Source organism: Sciurus carolinensis, chromosome 12 (assembly GCF_902686445.1).
Source record: "Sciurus carolinensis chromosome 12, mSciCar1.2, whole genome shotgun sequence".
Classification (NCBI taxonomy): Eukaryota; Metazoa; Chordata; class Mammalia; order Rodentia; family Sciuridae; genus Sciurus; species Sciurus carolinensis.
This window is the reverse complement of record NC_062224.1, coordinates 86,428,829-86,455,375: the sequence shown is the minus strand read 5'-3', so window position 1 is coordinate 86,455,375 and position 26,547 is coordinate 86,428,829. Positions and strand designations below refer to the sequence as shown.

Sequence of the window (26,547 nt, the reverse complement as noted above, 5' to 3'; positions counted from 1 at the left end):
TTAAGAACGGTGAGGGTGGATGTCTTGGCCTTGCTCCCATCTTAGAGGGAATATTTCACCATGAAGTATGATACTTTTAATGTCCTTTGTCAGCTTAAGAAAGTTCCTTTCTATTTCTAGTTTGCTGAGAGTGTTTATCATGAAGGGAGATCACAGTCAAGTTTTTTTTTTAATTGCTTCTATTGAAATGAGTGGGTAGTTGTTTTATTTATTTATTTTTCATCTTGTTTATATGGCAAATTACATTTTTTCCTAAGGAACCTCTTGCCTTTCTCAGGTGCACCCCATGTGGTTATGACGTATTTTCTTCTTTAGGTATTTCTGGGTTCAATTTACTATTTTATTGAGGACATTTTCCATGGGGATATCAATCTGTAGTCAGTCTCTCTCTTCCTCTCTCTCTCTCTCTCTCTCTCTCTCTCTCTCTCTCTCTTCTCTGTCTGTCCTCTCTCTTTCTTGTCTGATTTTGGTGTCATGGTATTACTGAACTCAGAAGAGGGTTTTGAAGTATTCTCTTTTGTTAAAAAGTATTTTTAGTTGTAGATGGACACGATAAGTTTATTTTGTTTATTTATTTTTTTATGTGGTACTGGGGATCAAACCCAGTGCCTCACATGTGCTAAGCAAGGTTTCTACCACTGAGTCACAACCCCAGCCCTGGAAGTATTCTCTTATCTTTGTATTTTGGATGAGATTTTATAAAATAGGTATTACTTTTCTCCAAATGTTTGGTAGAATTCACTAATGAAATCATAGATAATTTTATTTTTTAAAAAATGTTAAAATTAGGGGCTGGGGAGATAGCTCAGTTGGTAGAGTGCTTGCCTTATAAGCACAAGGCCCTGGGTTCGATCCCCAGCACCAAAAATAAATAAATAAATAAATAAAAGTGTTAAAATTATAAATTGAATTTACTCAGTGGTTAGGGCCATTCAGACTATCTATTAATTTGTTCTTTTTTTTTGATGGTACTGGAGATTGAAGGACTCAGGTCCTCATGCACGGTAGGCAAGCACTATACCACTGAGCTACACTCTAGCTTTGCTCATCTTTTTAAAGATGAGAATGTAAATTATTGATTTAAGAGATTTCTTTTTTTCTTCTTTTTTAAAATAAGCATTTTGGGGCTAGGGATGTAGATCAGTGGTAGGGCACTTGCCTAACATATGTGAGGCCCTGGATTTGATGCCCTGCATTGGAAGAAAAAAGCATTTTATTTTTTATTTTATTTTTTGGGGTACTAGGGGTTAAACCCATAAGTGCTTAACCACTGAGCCACATCCCCAGCCCCATTTTATTCATATTTTATTTTGAGACAGGGTCTCACTAACTTGTTTAGGGCCTTGCTAAGTTGCTGAGCTTGGCCTTGAACTTGCCATCCTCCTGCCTCAGCCTCCCGAATCATGAGATTATAGATAGATGCGAACCACGGTGCCCAGCAAAGAAAAAGCATTTTAATGCTATGAATTTCTCTCGACGCATAGCTTCAATTGCACCCAACAAATTTTGATATGTTGTATTTTTATTTTCATTTAGTTCAAAAATATTTTCTAATTTCTCTTGATGTTTTCTCTCTGACCTCTGAACAACTCTGAAGTATTTAATTTCCCAATGTGTGAGGATTTTCCAGACTTTCTATTTCTGATTTCTAGTTTAAATCTGTTATGGAAGGATATGTACTTTGTATGACTTCTATTCTTTAAAATTTGTTAAGGTTCATTTTCAGCCCAGAATATGTGGCATATCATGGTGAATGTTTCATATGCTCCTGAAAAAAGAATGCATTCTTTCAGTGCCTGGCGTGTTGTATGAATTAGATTAAGACAGTCGATAGAGTTATTCAAGACTTTGAGATCCTTGCCGATTTTCTATCTATGTACACTATCAAGAATTGTTGAATTTGCCAAATGTAATTATGGATTCGCCTATTTATTCCTTCAGTTCTACTACTTTTTGCTTTGTCTATTTTGTTACATGTGTACATATTTAACATTGCTACATCTTTTTGATAAATTGACCGTCTTATCATTCATGTCTCTGTTCATCCCTGGTAATATTCTTTGTCCTGAAGTTTACTTTGTCTGATATTAATGTGGCCACTTTTTTTTTTCTTTTGATTTGTATTTGCATGGCTCAGGGGCACTTAACCCCTGAGCCTTATCCCCAGCAGGTTTTATTTTTCATTTTGAGACAGGGTCTTGCAAAGTTACTTAGATCTTCACTAAGTGGCTGAGGCTGACTTTGAACTTGCCATCCTCCTGCCTCAGCCTCCTGAGACACTGGGATTACAGGTGTGTGCCACCATGCCTGACAGCTTTTTCATTCTTTTATGTTCACTAATCTGTGTCATTATATTTAAAATGGGTTTCTTCTATACAGCACATATCTCTTGTGTTTTTATCCAATCCGAAAATCTCTTTCAGTTGGTACATTTAGATCATTTGTAATTAATGTAATTCCTAATATGTCTGAATTGATGTCTGCCATTTTATGATTTGTTTTCTATTTGTCCCTTTGGGTTTTGTCCCTAAGTTCTCCTTTCTTGCATTCTTTTGAATTATTTGAGTTGTTTTAGGTAGTCCATTTAGATGTATTCATTGGATTGTGACATTTTATATCAATTTGTTGGATTATTAGGAAGGTTTATACCTATAGTTTTGTGTCTAACTTTAATATTTTACAACTTCAAAAAAGGAAGCATAAATGTACAGCTTCCTCCACTTTACCTGCCTCATGTTACAGTTACCATTTGCATCTACACATATTAAAGAAAACCCACTAAACATGTCATACATTTTGAGTTAAGTTTTATATATAAATAATAAATATTATATATAAAATATTATATATAAAATATAACATGAGTATAAAATATATATAATATATATTATATATTTTTCTCCCCTTAAGTTTATATATATATATTTATATATATATAATAGAAATAGGAAGAAAAATAGTCTGCTATATATACCTAAATATTTACAATTTTCAGCAGGTCTTTGGGTGATAAATTCTTTTAGTTTTCTTTCACATGAGAGTGTGTCACATTTTACCTTAATTTCTGAAGAACATTTTCACTCACCCTGAATTTGGGGACTGATGACTCTTTTTCCACACACATTGTCTGGTGTCTCAGGGTCATTTGGGCCTGTCCTGTGTCTGTGCACCTGAGGGGTGATCGCAGGACTTGCTTGGGCTCACCCACAGAATCAGGGAATTCCTTGCTCTCTTTTCTGAGATTATCCCCACTTTCTGACTCCTGGGGACCCCTTCCCGGGTCCTCCACCTGGAAGAAAGCTGGGTTCCCCTCAAGCTTGCGCTGCCTCTGCAGCCACCTCCAGGGAATTGAAGCGAGCAGAGAGACCGCTAGGGAGACGGGAGTGTGGCTTAGCGTGGGAGCACCTGCCTGGCACGGGTAGGCCCTGGGTTCCATCCCCGGCACTGCAAAAGTAATGAAGGAGGAGGAGAAGACCTCTCTGCAGTTCTGCGTCTGGAGTCACCCGGGGCCGGGCTGGGAGAGAAAAAAGACAAAGAAACAAAGATTCCACTCATGCTCTGACTCACAGGGACCCCTTTTCCCAGTCCTCTGGCCAGGGAGACAGTTTCACTCAGAGACTGTGCTGCCTGAGTCTGCTGCATAGTTTAGCACTGGGGTCACCTTCAGGTCAAAGCTGGGGGACAAAAAAAAAAAAAGAAATCTGGGACACTTAAAAATAGGGATATTTTTGTCCAGTTTTGACTTTGCTCTCCAATCTGTCTGCTATTCCTAAGTTTTCAGAATCTAACCTGATTTATGTTTTGTAAATTAGGTTGGTTGTTCAAGACTTCTGTATCCTTGCTGATTTTCTGTCTATGTACCTATAGATTACTAAGAAAGGACTGACGAAGCCTTTTTAAATTTTTCTGGTGACTTTAGTTTTAAGCAGGGGAGAGAGGGGCTCTTTTGTTTTTCAAAATTCTTTTTTTTTTTTTTAATCTTTGTGTGTGTGTGTGTGTGTGTGTGTGTGTGTGTACTGGTTGTATATGAACACAATACCTTTATTTTATTTTTATGTGGTGCTGAGGATCAAACTCAGGGCCTCATGCGTGTCAAGCGAGCGCTCTACCACTGAGCCACAACCCCAGCCCCCCAAATTCTTTTCTTTTTGTTGGTTCTTTCTGGTTATACATAATGTTAGGATTCATCTTGACATAATTTTAAAAAAGCATGTATGATCTATCAAAATGTGTAAATGCATTCTACTGTCATGTACAACAAATTAGAACAAATTTTAAAAATTTAAAAAAAAAAGCATGGACTAGCACTTGCTCTAATTCAGTCCCAGTACTTCCCCTTCCCTTCTCCTTCCTCCTGTTCCCTTCTCTCTATTCTAAGGATCTTCTTCTGCTTTTTACTCTTAGTTTTTGTTGTTGTTGTTAATTTCCTTCTTCCCTGCTTTTCTCCCTCCCTCCCTTCCTTTTGCACTACTGGGGATTTGAACCCAGGGCCTCACCTATGGGAGGCAAGTGAATGCTCTACCATTGAGCTACGGCCTGGCCCTTTTGAGTTTTTATTTTGAAACAGAATCTTATTAAGTTTCCCAGGTTGCCCTTGAACTTGTGATCCTCCTGCATCAGTATCCCAAATAGTTGGGATTGCAGTCACTTGCTATCATACTTTTTTTTTTTTTTTTATTTTTGGTACCAAGGATTGAACTCAGGGACACTTGACCACTGAGCCACATCGCAGCTTTATTTTGTATTTTTTAGAGACACTCTCACTGAGTTGCTTAGCACCTTGCTGTTGAAGGTAGCATGGTCATCTTTTTCTAGTTTTTTTTTTTTTTTTTTTGCATGAAAACTATAGAACACGATCTTAAAGTCTCCTTTTGAGACTGTATTGAGGTGTGTATGTGTGAGATATAGATTAGGAAGATTATGGTTATTAATTCTACTGTATATTATTGGGTACTTGAAATAAAACTTGTATTTTCTATTACATGCAAAGTTATCTATTATGTCAGGCTTATTAAATGTGTTAGTAAATCTCCATATCTGAATTTATTTTGTGTATCTGATCTGTCAAATTCTTTTTTTTTTTTTTTTTTTTCTTGCAGTGCTGGGCCTTGTGCTTGTGAGGCAAGCACTCTACGAACTGAGTTATTTCCCCAGTCCTCAAATTCTTAATATTATGTTGCTAGGTTCAGTTCATGGTTCAATCAGCTCACTGTTAGAGGTAGAGAAATCAACCATTTAAATGATTTTATAATATTTCATTGTGTGATTAATTAATTAATTTATTATGGTATTTGGGATTGAACCCCTGGGTGCTGTGCCACTAAGCTACATTTCCAGCCTTTTTTAAAATTTTGAGACAAGAGTCTCACTAAGTTGCCCAGGCTGGCCTCAAAACTTGTGATCCTCCTGCCTCAGCCTCCTGAGTTGCTCAGATTAGAGGTGTGAGTCACTGTGCTGGGCTTCCATAATTTATCTTATCCATTCTCTTATCAAGGACTTTTTCTTGTTATTTGCTATCATTCATTTATATGGATTGAATTCAGGGCTTTACACATGCTAGGCAAACACTTGACCACTGGGCTACACCCCCAACCCTTTTTAAATTTTATTTCGAGACAGGGTCTTGCTAAGTTGTCCAGGTTGGCCTTGAACTTGTGATCCTTCTGCCTTGCCCTCTCAAGAAATTGGAAATACAGAGGTGCAGCACCATGCCCAGTCAGCTTTTGCTTCATTAACAGAGTTTTTATGAACATTCTTACACTAGCATTGTATATAGATTTATAGGCATATTTATCATTTTGTGTACCATCCCTTCTTGCATCTCAGACTTTCCTTGTGAAATTGCTTTTCTTCTCTCTTGAAGTCTGTCTTTTAGGAGTTTATCCTCTAGTGAGGATCTTTTGATCAAGCCATCTATTTCTATTGATTCATAAATGAAGCGAGTCTGCCTTAATGACAGGTTTGCTGGGAAACTTGTTGTAGGTTGACATTTGTCTTTTTTTTTCTTTCTCTTTTTTTTTATTGTAAACAAATGGGATACATGTTGTTTCTCTGTTTGTACATGTCGTAAAGGCATACCATTTGTGTAATCATAAATTTACATAGGGTAATGTTGTTTGATTCATTCTGTTATTTTTTTCCCTTCCCCCCACCCCTCCCACCCCTCTTTTCCCTCTATACAGTCCTTCCTTCCCCCATTCTTGTCCCCCTCCCTAACCCTAACTCTAACCCTAAAACTAACCCCTCCCACACCCCATTACGTATCATCATCCACTTATCAGCGAGATCATTCTTCCTTTGGTTTTTTGAGATTGGCTTATCTCACTTAGCATGATATTCTCCAATTTCATCCATTTGCCTGCAAATGCCATGATTTTATCATTGTTTATGGCTGAGTAATATTCCATTGTATATATATGCCACAGTTTCTTTATCCATTCATCAACTGAAGGGCATCTAGGTTGGTTCCACAATCTGGCTATGGTGAATTGAGCAGCAATGAACATTGATGTAGCTGTATCTCTGTAGTATGCTGATTGTAAGTCCTTTGGGTATAGGCCAAGGAGTGGGATAGCTGGGTCAAATGGTAGTTCCATTCCAAGCAGGAAAAATGAAGCAGGGGGTATTGCAATACCAGAACTTCAACTATACTACAAAGCAATAGTAACAAAAATGGCATGGTATTGGTACCAAAATAGACAGGTAGGTCAATGGTACAGAATAGAGGACATGGACACAAAACCCAAATAAATATAATTTTCTCATACTAGACAAAGGTGCCAAAAATATGCAATGACATTTGTCTTTGTTCAGCTCTTGGAAGATTCAACCTCTTGTCTTCTGCTTTCCACAGCTGCTGTTAAGAAGTTGCTGGCAGTCCAATTGCTATTATTTTGTTGAAGACCATTTTTTTTTTCTTTCTCTTTGTCCCTGGAGCACCCAGGGTGCCATGTTGCTAGCCATGAAGTCTCTTTGTCTTTGTCTTATCTCTCCTTCATTTTCTTGTTGTTCTCTTTTCCTATTTCAGAAGGCTATAACTCGCTGGGTTTAGCAGGCATGCCTGTAATCCCCGTGTCTCTGGAGGCTGAGGCAGGAGGATTGCGAGTTTCAAAGCCAGCCTCAGCAACTTAGCAAGGCTCTAAGCAACTCAAGGAGACCTTTTCTAAATAAAATACAAAACAGGGCTGGGGAAGTGGCTCAGGAGTTAAGCGCCCCTGGGTTCAATTCCCGGTACCAAAAAGAAAAAAAGAGAAAAAAAAAAGGCTATAGCTTCTTGAAGACATTATGCAGTTTTATTAAAAATATTATTATGTTGTTTGTAGAAAATAATTTTCAGATATGTCCTTCTGTTCTGCATGTGATTTTGTCCGATCTAGATATGGGGGAATATGCCAGGCAAAGGGAAAAATGTGTGAAGCTTCAGAGGAAAATGGGCCTGGGAGGCTGGAAGTGGGTTGTGAAGGGAAGTCATCAGATCTGGCCTGCAGAGGGACACTGGGCGTCACACTGGGCATTAGACTGGAAGGGCAGTCTGGCAGACAGAGGCCGTGCTCTGGGTCTTAAGCTGTCAGGAGAGCTTGGACGGGTTCAGAGGGACCGGACTTGATCAGGTACATTCAAGTACAGCTAATAAACTTGATCTCAAATGTTTTCTTTTCTCCTTTTATAACTTAGTTTTATTTAGTTTTTTACATGTGGTGCTGAGGATCAAACCCAGTGCCTCACGTGTGCTAGGCAAGTGCTCACCACTGAGCCACAATCTCAGTCCTGTAGTTATTGTTTCTTTTATTTTTATTTAAATTTCTAGTATTATTTGTTTTTGTCATCTCCCTTTTTAAAATTGTAGAACACAATACCTTTATTTAATTTATTTTTGTGTGTGTGGTGCCGAGGATCAGACCCAGGGCCTCACACATACTGGGCGAGTGCTCTACCACTGAGCCACAACCCCAGCCCACAGATGTTTTCTTAAATCAGGCTCCTACGCCAGAGTGAACATTTTCGGATTTACCTGTTTGCCAGATAACAGAGAACAGGGAAGTCTGGAGGTGGTGAAGGGAAAGAAAGATAATGAAGGGAGAGACTAGTTCCCCTGGAGGTGTGGTGAGACCCATAGAGAAAGGGCCACCCGGGGGGTGACCATGTTGGTGGCTTCTGACTTTGCAGAGGGATACGCCGTCCCTGGGAGATCCTGGCCTCCTTCCCAAAAGGCTACGAGGTGATCATGGAATATCTGCTGCAGAGGCTGATTCCATTCCAGGCAAAAAAGGACCAGGAGCCCAGCCGCACGTCAAGGATCTCCCCATGGATTGTACGGAGGAGCCAGTAGAGGGCTGGGTGCTGGGAAGGGGCTGCCCAGGGCGCTGTGCCAGGCTCTCTTCAGCTCTGTGGCACCAGTGTTTGGTCGAGCACTCCAACAGCAGGCTCTCCGGGTTGGGTTGAGGGAGGGTTTTCAGATGGCTGCCTCGTCAGGGGACAGAAGAAATGGTCCTGTTCTCACATGGTGGAGCTGAGGGAAGACAAACACCCAGCCCCTCCTGAACTCTCAAGGATGACCAGGAAAACAATCCCCATGGCTATTAGAGTGCTTTGAAACAGTGCCACTCTAGAAACCCCCCTGTGCTTTCCTGGCTCACACAGCCAGGCCTTCCCAGGGCAAGACTGCTTCAGTGAGTAGGTGGTGACAAAGGCGAATGCCTCCCATTCTCCTCCCTACCCCCAGGCCACCAGGGCCATCTACGAGCTCCTGCAGGAACCCAGCCGGCGGATGGAGCTGCATACCTTCTTCTCCTCCCTGTACGTAAGGCTGCTCTTCCAGGTCTCCTTTCTCGTGCTTGAAGAAAGTGCTGAAATGCTCCAGGACCAGCAGCTTGTCATGGAATGTGTGGACCCTGTAAGGTACGTCGGCCTCTGGGTGGGCCTGTGAGCGGCTTGCGACTTCCGGCCTGCCAGGGCGACACTGTTTCCACCCCTCCTGCGGGGCACCGGGGATGCTGTTCACACATCGTCTGGAGGAGTATTCCGGGACTTTTTAGAAAAGACTCTTTACGTCGGGCTAACTGGGCTGGTTCAGAGATTCAAAATCAAATCAAAGCAAGACACCTGGTTCCGCAGACCTGGAATTGGTCTCTAGCCCTCGGCAGCCTTGCCTGTCATCTTGGAGGTGCCACGACCTTCTTGGCCTCGGGCTCCTCATTTGTCAGCTGTTACGCAGGGTGGCTAAGGGTTGTCCCATGCCTGCAACCCACGATCGCTGGGAGGCTGGAGTCGGCGGGAGGCTGGGGAGCGGGAGCGCGGAGGGGATGACTTCCGGCCTGCTGCTGCTCTTCCCCAGCTCCACGGTGGAGGCCCTGAAGACCTTGATGTACAGCTCTGGCTATGAGGAACTCGTGACTTATGTCCACACCTTTGGGGGCTGGAATCTGCTGGTGGATCCTGAGAAACACTACGACGGAGTCACCCTGCTGGCCCGGTAAGCCACTTCTAGGGCTCTGGCTGGAGGATCTTATGTGCTCCTTGTCCTCCCTGCTACCCAGTCCTCCCCTGATCACTGTGCTCTGGTCGGTAGGTCCCTGGTGGTCAAGGACTGCTGGCACAACCGCCCCATCTTCAGCTTCATCATCAGCATCCTCCAGGACATGAACTGTCCCAACCACATAACAGCCCTCGTGTTCCTGACAGAGGTGACTGGCGCTGCGGGAGGGTGGGGGGGAGCCGGTCCCTCTAAGGCAGCCATATACCCGTGGTCTATACACCCGGCAGCCCGTTTGACTTCCCAACCTCCCAGAAGGATTGAGGATCTTACTAATAATACTTCATTGGGTTTCCTTGAGTTAGAGGATTTGATTCCCTCTTGAATCTCAAGACTCTGCCCTGACTTCATGGAAAAACCCAGCTCTTTCCTTCTGCCACATCAGCCTTTTAAAATTGATCTTTGCTCAGGACCCTGATTAGCTCAATGTAACTGAAGTCACCTGACCGGAAATGTGTAGAAAATTTGGAAAATGTGGAAAAAGTATACTAAATATTACCAAATCATTAACCATCACCATGTACAAAGGAAAGCATTTTAGGTTTTTGCCTGTTTGGAGGGGTGTGTGTGTGTGTGGGTGTGTGTGTGAAGGTTGAGATCATTCTCTCTTAATATTCTGTATCCCCCTCTTTTCAAACTTCTAACTATGTCATTTCATGTTCTTTGTGAACATAACTTTCAATGGTGATAGAATATTTTATCACAAAGATGTTCTATAATTGTTTGGACCTTCTGTTTCTAATTTTACGTCATTATGAATAACTCTCTGTGCAAAAGCCCTTGCCCGTCTGTCACATTGTTTCCCTAAGTATTGACTACAATAAGCAGAAGTATAGGTTCAAAAAGCATGAATGTCTTCTATGACTTTTGATACTAACACCCAATTGCTCACCAGTACCAATATATACCCAGCAGTGTTGGGGAGAGTTTGGGAAAGTTTCCGTCTCACCATAACTTTAAATAAGCTTTTTTTTTTTTTTTTTTTTTTTTTTTTTAATTCAAGCAACCTGATTAAAAACAAGATGAACAAAACAGGAACTGGATTATTTTGAACAGTGATAGACGATAACACGATACTAATACCAGAACACAGAAAGATGTCATCCTGATGTCCTCATGTACCCTTACGTGGTTACAGGGCTTCTGCATCTTGTGGGAAGGGGCTCGTGCGGTGCGCTGGGACGTGCATGCTGGCGTGGGTGCTGAGACAGGCATTCAGGGATGCAGGTCACCGTGGCAGAGCACCTGCTGAGGATGCAAGGATGGGGAAAGTCGGATGCAGAGCTCGGAAGGGGGCGCCTTAGTGCAGAGGGGCTTAAGCATCCGTGTATCATCGCATCTTACGCATCTCATGTCATTGAGGAAGCTGTTCAATATGCAGCTTCCTGGACCCCGTCTTCAGGGACTTGGATGCAGTCTCTCTGGGGTGAGACCCAGAAGTCTTCGTTTTCCAAAAGCACCTCAGTTCCTGTTGTAGCACAGGGAGTCCTTGAACCCAGCTTTGAGAAATGGCACCAGGTACAAGCCTGAGAGAGCAGTAGATACCCCAAGATGACCGCCACTCCGTTTAGAGCAGTAGTTCGGAACCCTGGTGGCGTATTAGGGTCCGCTGGAGCTCTCATACCTGCTATTGCCAGGCCACCCCCACGTTCCTCACTCTCTGCCTGGCTCTTCTATTTGAGTTGGTCTGAAATGGGTCCAGGCATTGGTTTGCCTAGAACCTCCCAAGTCCGGTATTCTAGAAGTACAGCTAGGACTGAGAATCACTCTTCAAGTACCCCAAAAGCACGACACCCACAGAAACGAGTGGACACAGGAACCGGCAGTCACTCATCTGTCATGCTTATCGGAACTTGAGGCTGAGGAGGGGAAGAGAGGAGGCAGTTTGTTCGGGAAAAGGCTCAAAGGGGTGCCCAGGTAGGGAGATGGGTGGACCCCATTCTTAGCAATTAAAGGATAACAATTAAAGGAAAGCAATTAAAGGGATAGCTAACAAATTTCAAAGTGGGGAGCCATGGGGTTTTAGGTACTGGCTAAGAAAGTGGGTCAAGATTTCAAACATTTCATAACCCTTTGAAGTTCCTAGCTTGTTGTCTTGATATCTTCATCCATTTCCCTGGGCTGAGCACATGTAGAAATATTTCCAAAACAAAAGGCCCTGTGCTGGAATTCTGGATGCTCAAGAAACAGGAGCCCAGGGGTTTTAATTCTCGTAACTGTGGTAGAGGTGTTATTAACTTTATTTTGTAGAGGATGAAATTGAGGCCCAGAGAATTTAAGAAACTCACTCTGTTAGTAGGTAAATTAGAGCAGATCCACTTGCCTGCCTGTCAATCAGGACAAGTGAAAACCTCTGTGATTTGTCCCCAAAAGCTTCTTTGCCATTAATATATAAGCACAGACACCCACTTAGGCATACTCCAAGGCGTGTATGTAAAAGCAAGCGCAGACATTTTAAATGCAGCTGATGAACTTTGGTCTTTTAATTTTGTTTTAAATAATCTAAGTACATGTATAATTTAACACAAACATATGAATGAAACCATACATGCTGGTTTCTTTAAAAAAACCTTTTTCCTCTACTTTTGCCTTCTTCCTTCCTCCCCATGAGACCTTTCCCCACCCCTTTATCCCCAGGTGTCTCACATACAGGCTACAAATAGGCACCTCTCTCCCTGCTCAAATAGACACACACATACGCACACACACATACACACACACGGTGTTGCCAGATGGTTTTCCAAAGTAGCAGTGCACACACTCACCAGCAAGGCGTGAGAGAGCCCTCTGATCTCCACCACGGGTTAGCTCTTTTTTGAGATGGGGGTCTTGTTATATAGCCCAGGCTGGCCTTAAGCTGGTGATCCTCCTGCCCTAGACTCACCACTTAGCTCTTCTTCATCCAATTCTTGCTCTCCCAATGGACGTGAGAGCAAGTTGGTTCTAGTTTTCAGTTTTGCATGGAATTTTGTGACTCAAACTTGCCCTTCTCTGAATTCCTTCCCATCTCCTTTGCCATTCATCACTGAATATTCTTTGACTTTTTCTTGCCTGTATGTACGTCCTGGGTTTGATCCCCAGCACCACTCACACTCAGAGAGGCTAACTCCTGAGTTCCATTTGCATTCCAATACCTTTCCATCACAATGTTTTCCACCATGTGAGTGTGCGGGCTGCTTCATCTAGGTTGGAGGGCTGACGTGAGCCCTTCCCAGCTGGCACCCTGAGCTGACCTGTGCATGTCATGGTGTCCACGCTGGCATGTGCATTTCGACATCCTCAACCCCGACTTTATAGTTGGATCTCTGGAAGAATTTTAAATAAATAACACTAATGCTTGGGTTCTAAATCAGACTGGGGGTGGTGTGGGGTTCAAGGAACAGCATTTCTTCAGTTCTCCAGGTGATCCTAATGTGCAACCAAGGCTGGTGGCCTTGGAGTCAGCAGGTTACCAGTGGTCCCAACAGACCAGGCTCAGCCACTTGTTCCCATACGCCAATCAAAGACTCCCACAGTGGTGAAGGAAAGGAGAGGAGCTTTTAATCAGGGTGTCACCCCAGGATGAGGAGATAGAGGGGTTCAGTGACCAAAGATCTGTCTTCAAGGGATGACAGAAATTTTGAGGCTTTCTAGAAAAGGGGAACAAAGGCAAGGGTCGGGGCTTGTATGGCTGGGGTTTGAACAGCTGGGAGAGTAAGTAAGTCATGTTGGTCAGACCATGGTCTGGTTGATCATTATCTCAGGCCTGGTTCTGTGAAGCTCTGAGGAGGTTGTGGTGTCTTGAGGGGGTGATTCAGTTCCCAGTGAGATGATGGTTCCTGCTTAGGTGGCAGCCTGAGTTCCATCATGGGGTAATAGCTCCTGCTTACTGGGGGCCATCTTATGGGGTGATCTGTTATGAGAGGCTCAGTGTTGCTTGGGGCAGTTTCGGTCTCTTGTCATAAAGATGCTTATCAATCAATCAATCAGACCTGTGTGGTTCCTGGAATCCAAGAAAACTGCAAAGGAAAGTGGTTCTGAAGGAAAACTGTTGAAAAGGCAAATAGAATCAGAAAGTGACAAAATGAAATTGGTCAATGACTGGGCCCACCTTCCAGTCCCCAAAGTCATATTCCCTGTCTGCTTGCGAGAGGGCAGAAGGCCACTTTCTTCAGTAATTATTTCCTGCTGATAGGGGCCTTGGGGAGTCTTGGAATGGAAGACCTTGATAGGATATAAGAAAACTTTGTGTCTCGTGTTATATTCTAGGGAGTCATTTCCCTGCAGGTATGAATAGTCTGAGCACCAGTCTTACCAATGAAATAAACTGAGGGCACCCAGAGGAAGAGAAAGAAAAATAACAATGATGGTTGAGTATCTCCATTTAGAAGGAATTGATTGTAGCCTATTACTGAAAGGATCTATTGCCAAGGCCCAGCCCAGTCAGCGAACGAGTTAGACCAGATGGGTGGGGTAAGGGAAAGACGAAGAAAGCCAAGAGCGGGGGCAGTGTGATTCATGGTTATCGAAGGCGTCTGGCTGAGTTGTGCTTTCCAAAGAGATATTAGAGGTCCTCCAGGGGGACCATCGTCCAATGGGATCCTCTTGACCCCGCCGAGGGTCAGGAGGGCTGTTTCCAGGTGGTGCCCTTTTTATTCTGGTGTGGTGGATTCTTGGCTTGACACCACCAAGTTTTAAAGAAGTATGAGTGATTCCAAGTACATCATAAGGGCCTGTCCACTTTTTTTTTTTTTAAACAGCTGATCTTCTGGGTCCTGACTTTTCCACGTCTTTAATAGGATTCTATCTCCCAGTTGAAAAGGGAGCAGCAGGTCCTCAGGGGAGGATCTTGCCCTAGAAGAAGCAAACACACACAGAAGTTAGAACTTGATTAAGCTGCTGTATATGTGCCTGATTTTGTTTATTTTCATATTTTAAGTGTGGGGACAGCAACCCTCTATGGAAGTCTCTGAAAGGGTCTCCCATAGACAATTGCATAAGGACTTAATTTCAGCTCGCATTTAGAAGCCACCCTAATGCAGAGGAGAGAGACAGGTAGTACTCTTTCCTGTGTTAGGCCGGTTTCTTGACAGGTTTTGGCCTAAGACCTTTTAGAGTATGGTTCATCTTCTCCACCTCTCCTGTCAGTCAAGGTCTCCAGGCTGCGTGTAATCTCCAGCAGGATCCTGGAGCTCCGCTCGCCTACTGCACTGCCTTGGAGACAAAGGCAGGGCCATCGTCACATTGTATGGAGTCAGACATGTCATACCTGGGAACAGTGCCCTTTAGTAGAACCTGATCCCCTTCCGAGGCTTGGTCCATCCTACTGAGGTAGGCCTGAACCAATTAGAAAAGGTGTCAACAGAAACAAGTAGACATTTAAAGTTTCCAGCAACTTTAGGCATCTTGGGGGCCTCTGCCAATCTTCAAAGGGATTTGGCCCACAATATTGGGCCCCTTGTGTTTTGGCACCAAGTTGGCATCTTTTGACATAAAGACAGTCTGCAGGAGTTGTATGTGCAAGGATGTTTTATGTCCTTGTTATTAGAGGTTATAAGTTTCCTCTCCTCCCCCCTTCTTCCCTCCTTGGGTATGGACAATCAAATGGCATATTTTGAGTCAGTATAGCATAAATGTTAACTTTTCCCCTTTGGAAATTGGAGGGCCCAGATGAGCTATGAATTTGGCCTTTTGAGTGGATATAACTGTTAGGGGATCTGACTCACTGACATCTTGTAAAGTTGCTATCGTATACCCACCTTAGCGTTTCCCATGGTTCATGACTCCTCTTCTACCTGTGAGGAGTTCCCAGTCCATGTGGTTGAATGACTGACCTGTCAGGTTTGGTTGTCTGGAAAAGACAGTATCAAGAACTTCCACAGATTTATGATGCAGGGTAGGAGGCTCAGGACCTGCCCACAGCAGGGTATCTGGATTTAAAATTGATGTTGTTTGAAGAGTCACATTAGGCCATCCAATCAGATTGCCTGATATATACCCAACCTCCAGCAGTTAGACAGTATCTGCCTTTTGTTCCAGCAAAGTTAAAATCTGATGTGGCAAATATATGGCAATATGTTGTCCAAGTATAAAATTTTCGGCATCTTTTAGCACATCATACATGGTTGCTCTTGCCTGGCAACATGGTGCCCATTCATTGGTCGTGTGATCAACTGCTATAAGAAGTAAGTTGCAGGTTGGGGAACTTCATCCAGCAAGAATTCCCAGTCCAATTTCTTGTTTACCTATAGTTTAACTGGCATTTTGAAGGTAGGCAATCCCAAAGTGGGGGCAGACATCAATCAGTCACTTAGAATTTCTCTGAAGTAGGGGTTGGGTTCCCCCCCCGTGTCTCCTGCTGCAGATATTGCTTTAAGTCGGGGTATTGGTGCGCCCACTTTTAAAAGAACTTCAACAGGGAGGGCATTCTTACCTTTGCCTGGAGTCCCATTGGCCCACACAACCTGGTTGACAGGTTGGAGAATTTCAGGGGTCATTGATTCACCCCAGATGGCTTCTCCTGGGTTAGCATCTGCTAAAGACAAAGTGCCTGTTCAGGTGGCACTATACCTGCCTTTGCTGCTTCTCCAGGAAGAAGTCTACCTGATGTTTGAGTTTACAGAGTCAATCTGTCCCCAGCAGTGGAACTGAACATTCTGATACATACAGAAAGGCACAGCAAAGCGGTGGAGAATCTGCCGGCAGCCGGGGAGCTGCAGGGTTGAAGGGAGTCAGTAAGATTCTCTTCCCCTTCAACATTTGGCACAACAGCTCGAAGTATAAAGTAGTATAATAATTCAGTGATTTGTTTGGGGCTGCCTTTTTTGTATCTGATATACACATAGTCCATGCTGTTTTATAATAATAAATCATCTTTTTCTTAGTCATAGGTTTATAGGTGTAATTAGATGAAACATCTAGAATTCTCCCTAGAGGTCTTCCCAGTGGTACAGATTCAGTATTTCCCATTGTTATGCAAATTATAAGGGAGATCTCCCAAGTCCTGATTCCTCACCTATTTTGTGTCTCTTTCCACCCCCACAATTGGTACCACAGGATTTCAAATTTCCTTGTCAAAAACAAATGGCCTAAGCCCAAATAGCCCAAGAGTGCTCAAATGACAAAGACCAAAACAAAGACCAAGGTCCTAGGTGCCCATTGGTAGAGGACTTCTCAGGGCTCTTAATCTGAAAATTTTAAGGCTCCCTTCTTGGATTCACAAATAGTGGTAGATAGCAGACAATACTGGCTTAAAGTGGAAAGATAAGAACAATGTCAAAATAAAAGCAGCTGTGTGGGATCAATTCTTCCTTTCCATCTGGGTTGTTTGGAGCGTGGCTAATGCCCAGAGGTCTGCTTTCTTCTGGCAGTTTGTCAAAACTTGTTACTGAAGTCCCTGGATGAAGCCCCCTACCCTGATGGTCCCAACAGACCAGGCTCAGCCACTTGTTCCCATATGCCAATCAAAGACTCCCACAGTGGTGAAGGAAAGGAGAGGAGCTTTTAATCAGGGTGGCCACCCCAGGATGAGGAGATATAAGGTTCAGTGACCAAAGATCTGTCTTCAAGGGATGACAGAAACTTTGAGGCTTTCTAGAAAAGGGGAACAAAGGCAAGGGTCGGGGCTTGTATGGCTGGGGTTTGAACAGCTGGGAAAGTCATGTTGGTCAGACCAGGTCTGGTTGATCATTATCTCAGGCCTGGTTCTGTGAAGCTGTGAGGAGGTTGTGGTGTCTTGAGGGGGTGATTCAGTTCCCAGTGAGATGATGGTTCCTGCTTAGGTGGCAGCCTGGGTTCCATCATGGGGTAATAGCTCCTGCTTACTGGGGGCCATCTTATGGGGTGATCTGTTATGAGAGGCTCAGTGTTGCTTGGGGCAGTTTCGGTCTCTTGTCATAAAGATGCTTATCAATCAATCAATCAGACCCATGTGGTTCCTGGAATCTAAATGGAGTCAGAAAGGGTCAAAATGGAATTAATTGGTTAGGTCGGTGACTGGGCTTGCCTTCAAGCATTGCTGCTTGATATTGCCCAGCTTGGCCCCAGGGTCCCCAGTGCTATAGAATAATAGTGACAAAGAGCTTGTAACAATTCCCCTTTACCTTTTCCCTTTAAAAAAGTGTTATTCTGGCAGGCTATCTTTGACTTCTCTCTTTCCCTTTCTGATTGATGTGCACTTTGCAGCTCTCCTGAGACATCCCTTCTCCATCCCCACTGGTTGGGAGTCCAGACCCACCTCACTTGTGCATGCAGCAACTGCAAAGGATAATATGCCAATCTCTCTCCTGGGACCTCCTGTTTCCCATAAGCAATGCTTCCCACCAATGGGACACTCCTCCCAAGCTGGGTCAGTGTTCTTGTTGCCCTTCTGGCAACCCCACCATACTCCTATATTTTATCTTTGCTTTGCCACACCCACTTTTCCCCACGGAGCACACACACACACACACACACACACACACTCACTTTCCCTTCTGTGAATTCCTCCCCATTTTCTTTGCTTATTGTCCTATTGAATTGCTTGTTTTCCAGTCTGTAAGACTTAGATGTGCATTGACATTCTCTTTATACAAGTTTTACATTCTTTATAAATTTTCCTTAGATTAATCAGCATCCACTTATAATGATTTTTTTTTCCTTGCTTTTGGTTCGTGCCATGTTGCTATTGGCTAGAGATGTTCATGGGCACGAGTCCTTGCTTCCCAATGGAAACATGAGGGTTTCCATCATTTGAGAATCGACTGCTGTTTCTTACTTTTATCTCCTACAGTTCCCGTATCAAAGATGCCTAAGGAAAACTTGCAGAATCAATCAGTGACGGACTTCTGGAATGAAAGGGTGTGAAGACTTTAACTCTTTGGTCTTTCCACTGATTCTTCCAAAGCCTTAACAACATTCTTTGACTTGTGAGCAGGAACCTAGATTCAAAGTCATTGAGAACTGGCTCCTCCTTGCTCACCTTTCTATCTTTCCTGGTCTCTTTTGTCAGCTGCTACAGTGCCCAGATGTGGCAGCCATTGTGGATGACATTGCCACCCACACTTTGGCAAACTGGTTCAAGGATGAGGAGCTAATCACAGTGAAGCTGTTGCTGCAGGTGACAGAGCTCTTCCCTAAGCACAAGAACTTGGTAAGATGAAGCAGAGGCCAGGGGCATGTTCTCAGGAAATGTTGTCACCTGGGGGAGGACTAGGACCTGGAGTTCTCATGTGCTTACTAATAGACAGGGTGGGACACACCCCTGGAATCAGAGACCAGCTCTTCATGAGGCCAGTCCACCAAGCACAGGAGCAGGGCCTGAGCCGTTCATACTCCCTCCCTTCCCAGGGAAGATCCCCTGAGGAGGTTGTCCCGTGGGTCACTTCAGAGGATAATCTCAGCCAATCCAGGATCCCAGATATGTCACCCAGGTCTCCTGAATACCAGCCTCCTCATCACAGATGAGAAAGGCAGTGAGCACGGGAACTGACGGTGTTGGGGAAAGAAGGCGGCTCCTCTGTCTTCTCCCTGGTTCCCACGGAGGAAGATGTCATCTGTCAAAATGCCCTCCTGGGCGGCTCCCACTGACCAAACCCCTTTGCTGAACCAGCTAGCTCCCGGTTGAAAAGTGACAGTGTGCCCAGGGCTCTGGCTTGTGGGGCTGGATTGGACTGAAATGGAGCAGGAAAGGTCACCCGACTCCGAATCCGCCTTTCCTGAGCAGCGATTGCTCCGCAGGTGAAGCGCCTCCATATTCTGCAGCCACACGTGCTGAGGTGCTGCTACTCCTCCTGCACCGGCATCGTGAGGGAGACCTTCCTGACGCTGAGTCACCTCCTCGAGGACCTCACCTGGCAGCACTCCTCTTTCTTCCTTATTCAGCTGGCCTTCACTCTGGGCCCTTTCCTTGAGGAGGTGAAGTCCCCTGAGGGGTCTCTCTTCCTCTATGCCTCTGTGAAATGAGGGAATGGGGCAGAAGTCCCTCCCGCTTGACCTGCAGCTATTCTGTTGGGGGTCGATTGCTTCTGCCTTCTTGTCCCATGACTGTCAAAGGAGAGAGACGGAGAGAGGACATACCAGGCGACGCAGGAGGGTCCTGCTGCTGGGGAATCAAAGCAGATCTTGCGGGAGGAGGAACTTAGGGACTGGTGACCCTGGGTAACCAGTGGACAGACGCAGAGGCGTGTTCCCCACATTTGTGTTTTCTCACCCAGGAGTCAGAGTGTCTGCGCCTGATGGCCTTTCAGCTCTATGGAAGTCTCCTGTCCAAGGTCAAGAAGAGAGACCTCGTCTTCCCCTTGAAGCAGCAGATCCTCAACTCGGTTGTTCTCCTTGTGCTGCACCTGAAGGATGTGAATATTGATGTGGCTCAGGTGAGAGGCCAAGCCCTGGAGCCTGGTGTCTGGTCCCCAGTTCCCATGAAAGATAAATGCCGAGCATGTGGAGCATGTGGGCAGTGGCTTTGGAATGCACTACTCTCTGAACTCAGGCAGTTTCCAGAAGAGACTAGAGATGATCTCAGGGACTTGGGAGGCTGAGGCAAGAGAACTGCAAAGTTTAAGGCCAGCCTCAGCAACTTCAGTGAGACCCTGTCTCAGAGTAGAAGATAAAAAGGGCCGGGGATGTAGCTCAGTGGTAGAGTGCTCCTGGCTTCAATCCCCGATACTGGAAAAAGAGAGAGAGGGAGAGAAAGAGAGAGGGAGAGACAGACAGACACTAGAGATGACAAGATATGCACCAGAGTTTTCTCCAGCTCCCAGCTCCATTCAGCTGGCCACCAACTTGTAGTAGAATATTGTGCTTGTGAAAACTCTGAGGAGGAAATCCCATGGAATGGTTGGTGCCAGTCCCTCTCTGTTTCCTTGACTTCTGCGATCTGCCTCGAGACTGCTTTCCGCACCCTGCCCTGCCCCCGAGTGTGGACTGGCTTCCTGGCGAGCCAGTTCCAGCTGGAGAGAGTGCTGTGGGCAGAACAAAGGGATCTGCCCTGGGATGGGTGAGCTCTGAGCCCAAGAGCCCAGGAATGGGTACTGCAGCTAGAAAACTCAAACACTGACTTAGTTGGTAAGAGGGCAGACGCCTGTTGTCAAAGAGCAGCTACTTTGTCACTTCTGAGGCCTCTTTAGGCTCATTGGAGGAGGCTGCAGAACAAGTGCTTAAAAGGGGAATTATCCTGTGGGTCAGGGTCCCTCCCAGTGAAGTCCGCAGTGATATTCCTGAGAGAGCCAACCCTGATTCAGAACTTCGGCCACCTGTGGAGGGATTAAGACTTTGGGGAAATCTGAGCCAGGCACAGTGGTGCATGGCTGTAAGCCCAGCAACTTGGGAGGCTGAGGCAAGAGGATCACAAACTCAAGGCCAGCCTCAGCAATTTATCAAGGTCCTGTTTCAAAATTAAAAAAATAAAAAACAAAAAAAACTTTTTTATAAAGGTGCTGAGAATGTAGCTCAGTGGTAGAATATACTACAAAATAAGACTTTGGGTAAATCTGATTTCAGAGACTGTTTTAGGTGTGGGAAGCCACGGGGCTGACTAGTGAGGCTAATTGGTAGAGAGTCTCTTGCTCTGGGTCTCTGTGTAATATCACAGCAATCTGAAAAGTCACTCTGTGCTTTGCAAGTTCTCCTCATGGGAAACAGGGTCTTTCAATAGAGCCAAATGCCTATGTGACCCTGACTTCCTCCTAATCCTGGATCCTTATCTGTTCCCTGAGTTTCTGTCCCACCAGGGCTGGACGGGCTGTCCTCTGACTCCCTTCTGGGTACCCTTCATGTCTGCCCAGCCCTGCTTGTATAACCCCTCATGCTGAGCCTCTTGTCTCCCCAGATCTGCCAGCTGTCCCTCTGCCACACTGCCACCTTACTGGGCTGGACAAAGTTGAAAGCAATCTTCAACAAGAGAGATGTATTTGCCATTCTCAGGGACCTGGTAAGCCAGCTGCCAACTCATCGTTCTGCCCCAGTGCAAGGGAGGGTGGCGCCCCCAACACTCCGGTCCTTTTCCTGCAGCTAGGGGTTTGCTGTGGTGGTGGCAGCAGCAGGTCAGTGATGCTCACTGAGCATCTACTTTGTGTGGGGCACCTACACGGTACCAGTCCCTCTGTTTCCCCTGCCCTTTGCTTCTGAGAGCTTCCTTTGCCCCCTGCCCTCCCTTTGCTTCCCATCTAAATTGGAACGCCACGCACACAAATTGATAAGTTCACATTATCAATTTTGGTAATGGCAGAAAGAAAGGGATGTACTTGCTAAGTACAATGGAGGGTACTTGGCGCTGGGAGTACTTGGTACAATGGAGGGTACTTGGAGGGTACTTGGTACTGGGAGTTAAAGGAAGGCTTCCTGGAGGAGGTGTCACCTTTAAGGGGAGACGTGGAAGGCAGGGTAACACTTAGGCAAAGTGAAGGGATCAGGAGTGAGTGCAGGCCAAGGTGACACCATACCCAGGGATGTGGAGCTGAGGATTCATTTTGCCAGGGACCTTGCACACATTATCTTATAGAATTTGATCTTCCAAATGCCTGAAGAAATAAGGCCTGGTGTGCAGGGAGCTCTAAGTTGCTTGGAAATATTCAAGCAGGGGCAGAACACGTGGCTGCAGGGTCAGGCAGGAAACAAGACCTAGATGAGCAGACTGTGTAGACCAAGGACTAAGGCCTGTCCTGTTCCTTCATGCAAGGTCAGTGCTGCAGCACATCTGGATAGAGCACATATTTGGTAATGCCCTCTTTACCTCCCCCTCAAGTGAAATTCATAAATATCATCATCCACCTGTGCTTATTTCCCCAACAAATAAGCAGAACACCCTAACTCCAAAGGACAAGTGAAAGTAATTTATTAAAGAAACAGCACACATAAATATATGTAGCACAATAGGACATAATATAATAATAACATATGTAAGTGCCTGGGTCCATTTACCCTGGAAAACATAATGAAGTAGCTGGATCCATACCCCTCTGCACAGAATCACTATGAACAGATCTGCTTTGGATGCAGAGTGACACAGGAGCACTGTGTGGGGACTCAAATATCAAAGGAAGCATTGTTCTTGGTGATTTGATTTCCAAAGTGATGAATAATTTTTGGTAACATACTTCCTTTTGTTTTAGTTTAGTTTTGGGTTTAGATTGTAGATGCATTCCTGGAAAACCTGCTGTGCACTTGAACTGTGCAAAAATACTCTGTAATGTATAAAAGGTAGGGCCAAGTTCTGGGCACAGATTTCAAATAGGTTTTTTGATTGACGCAAATTGATGTATCAATGAATATAGTGCCCAGCTGAGCACTGGTTGTTTCTGTGAGAGAAAGTGGGCTCAGGGTGGCCAGACCCTCCAAATGTTGAGAGCAGAAAATTCTGACTTTAGGTGACATTTCCCACATTTATGTTGGCAAATAATTTGCAATGTAAAACACGTAGGCCCAACAAGATGGTCTGCAGGCTGGTCTTGGCTCCTGGACAGCAGCCTGCAGTCTGGGCAGGAGAGCACAGGAGTAGGAGACTGGGCCTCGCTGAGCCATGAAGGTTTGGGCACCACAAGGAGCAGGATGAGGTGCTATGGGCAGCGGGAGCCACTGAACCGTTTAACAGAGGAGTGGCGTGGTAAGATAACTGTGCATTTTAGATAAATCACCCAGCCCAGGCTGTGGAATCAGAGGAAAGTTTCCAAGGGACAGAATTAGGGGCCTCAGGGAGAAATGACAACATCACAAAGATGAAGCCATGGATGGCATTAAATGCTTCTGGAGACTGATTCAACGTGGAGCATGAAGGTAGAGGCCACTTGGGTATCCGGCCTGAGTGGACGCTGATGTCATGGAGCAAGTTCCGAAATACAGGGGGAGGGGCAGGTGTGAGAGGAAGGGGGCGGACTGATTTTGTGCACGTCAGGTCTGTAAAGTGTATGGGTGGATCTAGAGCACTGGAAGTCAGGTGTGAACCCCTGAAACCTGGGGAATAGGGCTGTGCCAGAGACATGGATCTGTGAACACTGAAGCCACTGCCCAGTGTTTGATGGAAGTTGTAACCACCAGCCTAGATCGGCTCAGCTAAGGGGATGACCAGTGGACAGGAAGCAGGTGAGTCAACACGGGAGCCCAGGAAACACCAGTTCAAGCATCCTTTGGAGGAGATGAGGAAAGAAAATCAAGTGAAAAGTCAAAGGAGAAGCAGAAGAGAGGGATCATGGTCACGTAGGAAAGTTGCAGGCAGCGATCGGTGGCCCACGGTAGGACTGTAGCATGAGTTCAGGAGCCATCAAGACCAGAAGTGCAGGCTGGGTTTGGACCATGGGAGCTAATGGTGACCTTTGTCAAGTTGGAGTTGGAGGTGGTAGGAGGAGGGGACTGTGGTACAAAATGACAGATTTCCTGGATAATTTCAACAGTGGCAGAGATGAGCAGGAGGTCAGGCTCAGCCTCACGTCCTTCAGCCAGAGCGGTGTCCCTTCTGACGGAGGGGATATTTTCAGTTAGGATTTAAAAAAAAAAGATATTTTTTTTAGTTGTCAATGTACCCTTATTATTTATTTATTTATTTATATGCAGTGCTGAGAATTGAAGCCAGTGCCTCTCACATGCTAGGCAAGCGCTCTCACCACTGAGCTAACCCTCAGTTAGCATTTTTTATTTGAAGAAAAGATCCTGCTACCAAAAGGTTGGGAAAAAACATGGGTGCCCCCTCCTTTTTTAAGAACTTTGACTATAGCTGGGGGCCAGTGGTGCACGCCTGTGATCCCAGTGGCTTAGGAGGCTGGAGGATGGCGAGTTCAAAGCCAGCCTCAGCAATGGCAAGGTGCTAAGCAACTCAGTGAGACCCTGTCTCTAAACAAAACACGAAATTGGGCTGGGGATGGTGCTCAGTGGTTCAGTGCCCCTGAGTTCAATCCCCGGTACCTAAATAACAACAACTACAACACCAGGTAAAAACTTTGACTGCAAAGTGGGAAAGGAGCTAGGAAGGAGACTCAGGAGATGGGTTAGGATTCACGGTCATTGCGAAGCGGAGGACACGTCATCCTAAGACCTTCGTGGGAGTAAGTCTGAATGGACATAGAAAAGGGGGCATCCCAAGGCAGGAGAGGAAGGTATGAAAACCCTTACTTACATGCAGCCCTCCCTCTAAATAGAAGGGTGTAGACATGATTGGTTCTTTTGCATCCTCAAGCATATGGGATGAAATTGAAAATTTTAAGTCAAGATAGAAACAAACAATATTTTAAAACGTGGTTCACTGTTCCATTGTTGGGAGTAGGAAAAAGTGAGCCAAAGATTGGGGGTAAATCTATATGAATTTTATGCTCCTACTGGGTCAAGGTCAGGGAAAGCGATCCCTGTGCCTTGGTCCATCCAGAAAGGAAATAAGATTTGAGGAGCTGGGTGGGGAGTGGAGGTGTAGGAGGTCTTCATAGATTCTTGTCCTCAGGGAATAACTCGGGTTTGGCCTCAAGACGTCTGAGGGGGCAGAAGGGCTGGCACTGGCCTTTCCGTAATGGAACATCTGTTCTTACAGCTGCAGCAGGAAGCGAACAAAGCCTTCTGGTTTCTGAACCAGTGTGTGACTCTCTTCAAGAGCCCCCAGGTCTTCATCCGCCAGGCAGCTGTGTGGTTTGCAGGTATGGCCTTCCGTCTTCTTGGAGCCACTGTGTCCCTTGATGTATGTTGCTTCAAACAGACTGAGGACTTGGGACACAGTTATAGGATGCATGGTAATTACAGGACCTTGCCTTCACCTGCTGTCCTCCCCTGCAGGAAGCCCCTGGTCAGGTTGGGTGACCTTCTTGCAGCTGAATGGGCAAATCCTGGGGGGCCAGGGTCGATGCAGAGGGGTGCTTGCCCCTCGACCTTTCCCAGTTTGGTCAGAACCCTTCAGAAAATCAGGGATGGCGATTTTGACTTTAGGGAAATGCCCAGACCTGAGTCTGGTGGCCATAGGAGGGAAAGACAGTCTAAGGGGAGCAGTGGTGATGTTTGGGGAGGGAAGGGAAGCACTTGTGGCCAGGACCCACTGAGGTGCCTCTGTGTGCCCCTGCAGGTCAGATCATCCAAACCCTTAACTTGGAAGAGATGGATGAAATTGAGGACGCGTATACAGGTGTGTTGGCCCAATCGCCCGCTGCATGCGTCTGTTAGAGGAACCGCGTTGGCGGGGAAGGCTCAGGAATGAGGAGCAGCCCTTAAAACCTGATCATCCAGTCTGAGTGAAGAGGGGTTCAGCCCCAGGGCACTTAGGTTTTGGGGTGTTGGTCAGAGCCCTGCAGACCCCATTCTCACTCACCCTTGTGGCCATCTAGCTTGGGCCCCATTCATCAGCCAGGATTGTTCCTTGAACTCTTTCTAGGACAGACAGCCACCTTCATCCTTGGGGGACTCAGGGTGCCCAGCGCCTTTCCTCAGAAGCCTCCAGAACTTCTCGTGTTGTAGTCCCTGCTTCCCCACCATCTTTCTGAGATGTGACCGCCTCATGCTCCTCCTCTCCCTGTCTCCTCTTTCTGCACTGTATCCCTGACATAGTGGTTCCCGAGTGTGGCCGAGCCCCTGGCTGCAGCTCTCTGGGAGGTCAGAGCTGGTCTATTCGTGGAGGAGGGCAGACAGGGAGGGGAAGGTATTGAGGACCAAAACATTGGTGATGGGTGTTGGATGAGGAGCCGCGGGCCCAGCATCTCTGAGCCCAGGGCAGGTTGGCGATCTTGCTTGTAACTGAGCATCGTGCACTCTTGTTCATACCTTAGAGGATGCCAATCCCATTCCACTGCCCTATTCCTTTCCCCACAGCAGGGCCCAGGCCTTCTGTTCAAAGCCTCATAGCAGTATCTCTGTTGCAGCCCTAACGCACATGCAGAAAGACCCGGACCCCGTGGTCAGCTGTCTGACCACACAGACCTTCTACATCCTGGAAGCCAATAAGAAGTTGCTGCTGACCAAGACCCCTACTTCCTGCTTTGGCAGGAGGAGGCCCCAGAGGAGCTTCTTTTGAGCCTGTGTCCCTAGGCTCCCAAGACTGTGACAGCAGGGCCATGCTCCTGAGCCCTGCAATAGAAATAGTATGTCCCCAAAGAACT

At 45.7% G+C, this 26,547-nt stretch overlaps 1 protein-coding gene across 1 annotated transcript in view; it reads left to right on the top strand.

Annotated features, from left to right (window-relative positions):
• The window catches only part of LOC124961419 (maestro heat-like repeat-containing protein family member 7), a 42,357-nt gene extending 15,810 nt beyond the window's left edge, over positions 1 to 26,547 (top strand). Inside the window, exons 12-22 of the mRNA XM_047519976.1 lie at positions 8,167 to 8,311; positions 8,723 to 8,898; positions 9,335 to 9,472; positions 9,569 to 9,683; positions 18,501 to 18,641; positions 19,229 to 19,405; positions 19,705 to 19,863; positions 21,318 to 21,419; positions 24,999 to 25,101; positions 25,521 to 25,580; positions 26,311 to 26,547. Of these exons, the coding sequence (XP_047375932.1) occupies positions 8,167 to 8,311; positions 8,723 to 8,898; positions 9,335 to 9,472; positions 9,569 to 9,683; positions 18,501 to 18,641; positions 19,229 to 19,405; positions 19,705 to 19,863; positions 21,318 to 21,419; positions 24,999 to 25,101; positions 25,521 to 25,580; positions 26,311 to 26,462 (1,468 nt within the window). The 3' untranslated portion in view covers positions 26,463 to 26,547. The remainder of the gene's footprint in view (positions 1 to 8,166; positions 8,312 to 8,722; positions 8,899 to 9,334; positions 9,473 to 9,568; positions 9,684 to 18,500; positions 18,642 to 19,228; positions 19,406 to 19,704; positions 19,864 to 21,317; positions 21,420 to 24,998; positions 25,102 to 25,520; positions 25,581 to 26,310) is intronic.